Here is a 7,944-nt window from a genome sequence, read left to right on the forward strand (position 1 = left end):
CGTCTTCAGCCCGGCCAGCAGCAGCGGCAGCGGCGGCGGCACGGCCAGCAGCCCGCGGGGCGCCCGCCACGGCGGCGCGGCCCAGCCCCCGGACACCGCGGGCGGCCCCGCCGCACGCCCCCACGGGGCCAGCGAGCACAGCGAGCGCAGCGGGGCGGCCGCGGCGGCGGCCCTGAGCAGGAGGGAGAGCATGCTCGGCGCCCTGCGGGGACAGCGCGCCGGTCAGGACACGCGCACCACTCCCGCTTCCCTTCTCCTCTCCCGTCGCTGCGTCCCCACCACCCCCACCGCTGAGGACACCCGCCCCGCCGCCCACTCACCTCGCCCCTCACCGCCCGCGGCCTCACGGAAGGCGCCGATCCCCGCCCGCGGCCACGTGCCCGCCCCGCCGCCGGAAGCGCGCGCAGGGACCGGGGCGGGGCGAGCGCCGTGCCCGCCTGACCGGGAGTCACGTGGGCAGCGCGAAGATGGCGGCGCCCGCCGCGACCTTCCGCTGGCTGCTGCCGCGGAGCCGCCCGCTGCTCTCCCGCCTGGGGCTGGCTGCCGCCGCCGCCGCCCGGCCCTACGGTGTGCGGGCCTCCGACACCGGCGAGCTGGTGACGCACACGGGGCAGGTGAGCGCGCGGGGCCCGGTGCTGCCGCCCCTCCGCTGCCCGGGGAGGGCGGCGGGCGCGTCCCGCCGGTGCCTGCAGGGAAATCGCGCCGGGGCCGCGAGCAGCGCGCTGGTGTGGTGTGATGTGATGTAACGGGGAGGCTTTGGTTGGACATCAGCAGGAATTTCTTCACTGAAAGGGTGGTTAGGCATTGGAATGTGGTGGAGTCGCTGTCCCTGGAGGTGTTCAGGAAATGGCTGGATATGGCGCTTGGTGCCATGGTCCACTTGACACCGTGGGCGTTCGGTCAGTGGCTGGATTTGATGATCTCAGAGGCCTTTTCCAACCTCATTCATTCTGTGAGTCTCCGTTCAGTGCGCACAGTGAAAATTCATGCTCCTGGATGATCCGTACGCAGGAGGTACGCGCGGTTTCGGAAGAAAACAAAAAAATCCCTGTTAATCAGGTTCAGGGTCCTTGGCCATTACTGAGCTTTCTGCTCCGAATCCGGCTTGTGACCCAGCCGAAGAGCTGGCAGGCGGAGGCACCCTTGTGTCAGTGCCTTGTAACTCCACGGTGCCTCTTTTGCAATGGAGAAGCTGAGCATGAGGGCGAGGGAGGCTCGTGTGGTGCCTTGAAGAGATGTGAGAGAGGATGGCTGGTGGAGCTAACCTGGGAAAGCTCGCACTGTGGTTATTTAGCTGAACAGAAATAAATACAAAACCTGAATTTCCCACCTGACAGGTATCAGTGTGAGATCAAGGAATAGCATTATAAGTAACACATCTATGTTCACCTCTGCAATCAGAGCTAAGGTTTCTGTTTACTGGCTTTCATGCCACCCCCCACACCACCAGTTTCTTTTTCTTTCCTGCTTTCCGACGTGGAATTTATTTTCTTGTGTGAGAGAAATGAAAGCTACTTCTGTATACTACATGCTTGTAAGGTGGTAATGTTTGAAACTAAGTAAACAGTTCAAGCTATCTATTTTCTAAGTCTATGTTTATAGTTGCTGCTCTTTAAATAAGATCAAGTTTATTTTACACTCTAGGTATATGACGAGAAGGATTACAGAAGAGTTAGATTTGTTGGACGACAAAAGGAGGTAACTCATTCTACTTTTTCTCATGGGGGAGGGGATAGTTTGTGTTTTTTTTTTTTTTCTTTGTACCTGATAGAAGTGTTTTCAATCTCATTGTCATTAAAAAAACCCCAACAACCAAGAAAATAACTAAACCCAAACCCTACAACCAAAACCTATCAACCAACCAACCAAAACCGAAAAACCCCTACCAAATCCAAACTGGTTTGGATTGTGGGTTTCAGTGGGGCTTTTTTTGTCATTACAGTGAAAATTTTTTTAAGGCAGTTTATAGTAGCTTTTGTCTACTTCCCTGCTTTTGATAGACTTGGAAAACTCAACTTGCTCTACATCTGTTAAGTGCTTGCATTTGTTGTTATAGTTGTAGGCATTTGAGCATAACTTGGAATAGTTTTTGTTTCAAGCATGTGTTTTAAGAAATTTTTAGTATGTTTTTAGTGCATTAACATTGAGAAAAATTACGTAATTAAATACTCTGCTGAATTGTTAATTTGTTTATATATCTGTTTACATATGTGTTTTGAAGCTTAATTTGCTTCTGTCATTAAAATTCCGATCTCTACCAAACTGAATTTTTAATGAGCCTGAGAAGCATTTGCTGAAAGTGGTGTAACAAATAAAAGTAAAATGTAGAGCATTCTGAAATAATGAAGCCTCAAATGCAAAATGTAGTAATGCCAGCATCATCCAAGTGCAGTGCTGTGAAGATGGCCCTGTTGCTGCTGCTTAAAATTTCACATATCCACTCTCTTGGTAAGTCTTTTAGCACTGAGGTTTTCTGTAATGATCAAGCAGCACAGCTCCATGAGGGATCTGCTGGTCTTTGGGATAGAAAGGGAACTGTGTCAGCTAAATTGTATTCCTCAATGCCTGAGCCTTTGAATAGTGCCTTAATGATGTAAATGTTTATGTGTAGCAGAGACATTAAATATAAGGTGTGGTAGATTTTTAATGTAGTTGCATATAATTATTCTCTTCCTAAATTAACCTGAACTAATTACACTGATTTCCGAGTTTTCATGTTGAGTTTACCTCACTGTGTGACGGGTACAATTTAACTCACGCTGTGTGACAAAAATGGGGATTCTACACATGAAATAATTAAATGAAAATGTCACTTAAAATGCTGAATTAGCTTACTTCAGGGAGGATAGTTGGCAAAGTAGGTCTCTCCCAAGTGTACTGTCTGCATCTCTGCTACTTCTGTAACTTTGTAGGAAATGCTCCTTAAACCTAATTCTCCACGGGGCAGTGGTCACTCCAATGTGCTTTGCCATCAGGTAATTTCAGACTCCATGTGGTGTGGAACACCCAGGGTTTTCAGTTCAGCCCACTTCTTCCTTCTCTAGCAAAAGCCAAGCTCTAAGTCTGCTGAGCATGGTTTAACGCTAAGTTTTAATGGTGAAATTGGGACAAAATTTACATGTTAAATACTTTGAAAGATGTGTGTCTGTTAATAGGATCTCTCTCTAGGGGCTTTGCCATTATGTGACAGTGTGTTTCAGCTGCCAATATTAGGGTTGACATCTGTGTCTGTAGTCTGAATGTTGCCTTGTTTCTGAAGCAAAAGCTCTCCTGGTGACTGTTCTTTCTCAGTCACATCTTCCCTTTGCCTTCAGTGTGGTCCAGGTGGTTGAGTCCTTCTTGGGATCAGCCCAGTCCAGCCATGGCAGCTTTCCTGTCTGGGGATGCACCTTCTGGACTCCCCCAGTCAGGGTGTCTGGGCCTGCGTGCTTCACTTGGCCAGGGACATGGCCTAGAGCATGTGCTTATTGTCCCCTCGGTTCTGCCAGCCTAGCTGTTAGTGAAATCCATGTGTTTTAGCTAAAATCATGGTTCTCTGTGGAGAACCGTGGGTTAGTGCTCTCTGGCAAGGGCCTAAAGCAAGAAGCTGTGAGAAAACTGAGCGGGGCAACTGCTAAACTGCATCTGCCACAGTCCAACCAGGTCATCCTGCCCTTCTGTAATCCCTGAGGTAGAGCAGGACCCATTTCAACACTGCCATTCCCACTTCAGCTGTACCCTTTCATTGGGCTGGTGCAGCAGCTGAAGATGTGAGGAGGACTCGCCTCAGTGCCTTCCCTCTAGATCTGGATCAAATCCAAGTTTGGTTTTATCTGTTTGGTGTCCCAGACCACATACTGGCACAGGCGGATAGGTGGGAAGAGGAAGAAACGAAATTGTCAAACTGGCACTGTGGCAGGAAAAAAATAGCCCATTGATTTATACTTGGAGCAAGACACATCTGGATGTGCTGAGGGAATCAGCCCCTTTGTGCTAAGTACTGCTGTGCTTTAGTTGAAGGGGTATGTTGTAACTGCAGCCACTTGGTTTTTTTGTTTCTTTTGTTTTTTATGGCATTTTTTTTCCAGTGAATTCGTAGACTGTCTCTTGTTTGGTAGGCTGAACCACAGACAGGTCTTAGGTATACAGTGGATGGGAAGTTTTTGCTTCCCTCTCTTCACATAAGTACCTTTTGTGGTTAAGAAATGTTGAGATGAGTGGAGTTCTTGCTTCTAATCTTGAAGCAAAGGTGTATCAAGATTTTATCTCCCTCCTCCTGTAGCACGAAATGAAGGATGCACAATTTTGAGCATTATTAGAAGCAGCAGTAAAAGTTCTTGCTCTTTGGCAGAAATTACATGACTTGTGGATGCAGGCCCCAGACAGTGAGGTTCTTGATGTTGCCAATTTCTTTCAATACCGAAACCTAATTTTTTGTTAACTTTTTTTAGCTATCCTCTTCTTTTGTTAAGGACAAATTCTTAGTTGGCAAATCTGAATTTTCCATTACTGTACCAAAAAACGCAGATTTTGCGGGGACTTAATGAGAGAGGCTTTGTGAAAGATGCTAAGGTGTTATGTAGCAGGATTATATAAAAACACCACTGTAGTTCCTAGAGATTTATGTAATGGGTGTGTGGCTGTCTTTTTCCCAAGAATCTTGTCTTTATTCAAATACCAGCATGTTTATGAACCTTAAACACAGAGAGCAGTAGATAGTGCCTCCTTTGGGTGTGCATAGTATTTGATACTTGTGTGTGTAACGTGGCCTTTGAAAAAGGTGGCCCCTCCTGGAGTACTTTCCCCTGAATTGTAGCAGTAGTTGTCTGCTCAGTGCAGACTTGGAGAGTATTGGAGTGCTGTAGGTCCTGCTGAGGGACAACCTGCTGTGTCACCAGCCTGTCCAGACATGGATATGTTTTCTTGGCCATGCAGGTGTGCTCTAGGAAGAAGTCCTGCTTGTCAGTGATGTGCATATTCAGAAAGTGTGCATGATGGATTTACAGAGTGGAGTAGTAGCATTTAGAGGTTTTTCGGTTTTTTCTGTGCTGAACAATTTGTCTTTCTGACTGTTGTTATGCACCACATTCATGTTTTCATGAGATTCCTGTGCAGTGATAGAATAAGGTATATGGCTAGAGGCTCTAAATTACCAGCAGTTGTTTTATCTCATGCCTGACCTTACTTGTCTCACTATTATTTTTGAGTTTATCAGCAGAGATTCTTCTGCAATTTTATCATGTAGTCACTAAAGCAGAATGCAGTGTTGGTTAAATATCTTCTGTTCTTGTCTACTTGTTCCTGCTCACCTCACTGCTGAATCTGCTGAAACCTGAGCACTGATGTGGCCTGTATTTCAGGGGAAGGTGGTTAGTTTTGCAGAGTTTAGTGTATAGTTCATTGATCTGTCTTATAGCAGAGCCTAAGAGTTGATGGAGGAGTTGGGAAGAAACCTAAACAGGAACTTCACAAAATGGCTGTAGTGGAACTGCCTCGGGAGGCAGCAAATAGCAGTTGCTTTCTGTTTGTGTGGGAATGGTATCTGAAAGCTTCCCTCTTTTTCTTACAGGTGAACAAGAATTTTGCAATTGATTTGATAGCAGAGCAGCCTGTGAGTCAAGTTGAAAGCAGAGTGATATCCTGCGATGGTGGTGGTGGAGCTTTGGGACATCCTAAAGTATACATAAACTTGGTAATGTCATTATTCTGCATATAGCATGTTTTGCCTGTACATTCTTTTTTTGTAAGATAATCTAGTTTTTGGAATGTTAGTTTAACAAAATAAAAGGAGTAACCACCTGAGGTGCTCATTTGATTTGGTGCTTGATACAAATCAGAAGAATTAGAGGGCTTCCATTTGAATTTACAGAAATTCCTTTTGGAAATTTTGGTTTGTTTAGTAGGACAGTATTTTTTAAAAAGAAATCAGGTGAAGTAGTAAGAGCAACCACTGAGAGCAAAAATTAACATCCTTGCTCCTTGCTGCATTTTGGAACTCTAATTATTTCAGTGCCACCATGTAGTTTGACCATACATTTGCAGTATTCTTAGGAATATGCAGTTTATTTTCAATCTTGCAAGTTCCAGGGGAAAAAAGGAGGCAAACCAAAAAAACCAACCCCTCTTTCAGTTTGTGGGAATCTTGGTAGTTCTGAAGACTGAATATTTCAATCATGGCCAGAGAATGAAGAATAAATGTTGTCTTACCCTCCTATTGATGTTACTGATAATTTCCAGTGTATTCTTGTTCTTGAGAGTAAAAATATTGAATCTACTGTCCTATAACCTTAGTTGATCCAGCTGTTGCTTAGGTACTGTTCTCAGGTAGACCCTGATTGCAGATGCTTAAAATCTTTGCTTGCTCTCCAAAACTTTGACATTCCCTAATGCCTGAAAGAATGGTGGGGAAGAGCTGGTGTCCTCTCGTGTCAGTGTTGTTGTGACTTCTAACTAGAATCATAAGCATTTCTATTTTGAACACAGTAAGAACTTTGTAGTAATTCATTTTACATTATTCAAGGTCAAATGTTTTGTGACACTTAGGAAGGACATCAACCTTAACTTCTGCAGCACACTCCTGATGTTTATGATGATTTGTTTCACCTGTGCCAAGCTCTTGAAGAATGCTTTATATTTTGTGGATTTTGAGACCTTTTTTGTGTTTACAATCAAATTACAATTTGTCTGTGACTTAGTTCTTGAAAAGTAAAGTCTGCAAACCAAATGGTATTAGATTAGCTACTTTTCCCTACTCCTAACAACTGAAATCCAGGCTTTTGGGAATGGAGGGGAGTTTGGATTTTTCAATTCTAATCCTTTATTAAGGGGAACCATGAGTTTAACTTTGTTTCATGACTGGAAGTAGTTCTGTTACTAAATAACAGAAGATCCCTGAGTATTTAACTGTATTGTATTTTGTCATGTTAGGAAAGACTTCAAGGACAGCTTCAAGTCAGTCACTCTTCAAAATTCTGAAAAAATACATGTATCTTTTTGAGAAAATAATGAAATTTTATACAGCAGTAATTGCTCCTTTTCTAGAAAACACTTTCTTTCAGCATTTCTCATGGATTCCTACTGAAATTTTCTCCTTCCTACAACTAACTCTGTTACTGACTGAAATTCCTGTCTAGGAAGTGCCAAATCCTATTCTGTATTAAAATAATTGTGAAATGATCTTTTCAGAACATTGGAACAGATATGACTGAACTGGCGTAAGATGTCCAGTTTGGTAAAGGATCTTGTATTGCTGAAGAGATATCACTTGGTTTGACTTTTAACTTATATTGGTGAAATTAGGCCTGGTAGTTGAAAGTCTGGCATAAGGCAAGCTGCATAGGATACAGAAATAAAGCATGAACCTCATACCATCATCTTTGCTTACAGTGTTTCAAATAAGATTAAACTCTGTACTTTGGCTATATATATCGGTTTTAAGATGGCACAAATAAATAAGAGAAGAATTGTAATTTCTTAAAATTTTGTTTTTTAAAGTGAAACTAGCAGCTGTTGTATTTTTATCTTTTTGCAGGACAAAGAGACAAAGACTGGAACATGTGGCTACTGTGGACTTCAGTTTAAACAGAAACATCACTGAAAGATTATCCCTGTGTGCTTGCAGATTTCTGTTCAGGTGTTAACGTTCAACTATAAATAAACAATATATTTAGAAAGCCAAGATTTGTGTTTATCTTAACTATGGAAGGTCCACTCTGTATATTTTTAAAACCCAGCTTGTCAAGTATTTGAGAGCTGAATGGTATTACAATATCTGCTTTGTACTTAATTTAGCTTTCATGTTTGGCCGACTTCTTGCAGGCTTGGTAGTGGTGTTTGCCTGCAGACAGGTTTAGTTTGTACTGGATAGATATATATTCTTTTCAACACTGAATGGGCTGTAACTGTTTACTGGGTGATTAATTATCCGAGGTCTTTGTCTTTTGTCACTATGTGACACTCTTAATT

The 7,944-nt window shown here is 43.7% G+C and overlaps 1 protein-coding gene across 1 annotated transcript; it reads left to right on the top strand.

Moving 5' to 3' along the window:
* Positions 1-423: 423 nt before the first annotated feature.
* NDUFS6 (NADH:ubiquinone oxidoreductase subunit S6) lies at positions 424-7,657 on the top strand. The gene is made up of 4 exons (XM_082280785.1): positions 424-614; positions 1,645-1,698; positions 5,549-5,671; positions 7,511-7,657. Exons 1-4 carry the CDS (start codon positions 468-470, stop codon positions 7,574-7,576), a joined length of 390 nt encoding a protein of 129 aa, XP_082136911.1. The 5' UTR covers positions 424-467; the 3' UTR covers positions 7,577-7,657.
* Positions 7,658-7,944: the final 287 nt, after the last annotated feature.

Source organism: Coloeus monedula (genome assembly GCF_965178545.1).
Source record: "Coloeus monedula genome assembly, chromosome: 1".
Classification (NCBI taxonomy): domain Eukaryota; kingdom Metazoa; phylum Chordata; class Aves; order Passeriformes; family Corvidae; genus Coloeus; species Coloeus monedula.

Coding starts and splice junctions, on each gene's coding strand:
- NDUFS6 (XM_082280785.1), top strand. CDS start 468: ATGGCGGCGCCCGCCGCGACCTTCCGCTGGCTGCTGCCGCGGAGCCGC. Junction 1,699..5,548: donor TTGTTGGACGACAAAAGGAG/GTAACTCATTCT, acceptor TTTTTCTTACAG/GTGAACAAGAATTTTGCAAT. Junction 5,672..7,510: donor CTAAAGTATACATAAACTTG/GTAATGTCATTA, acceptor ATCTTTTTGCAG/GACAAAGAGACAAAGACTGG.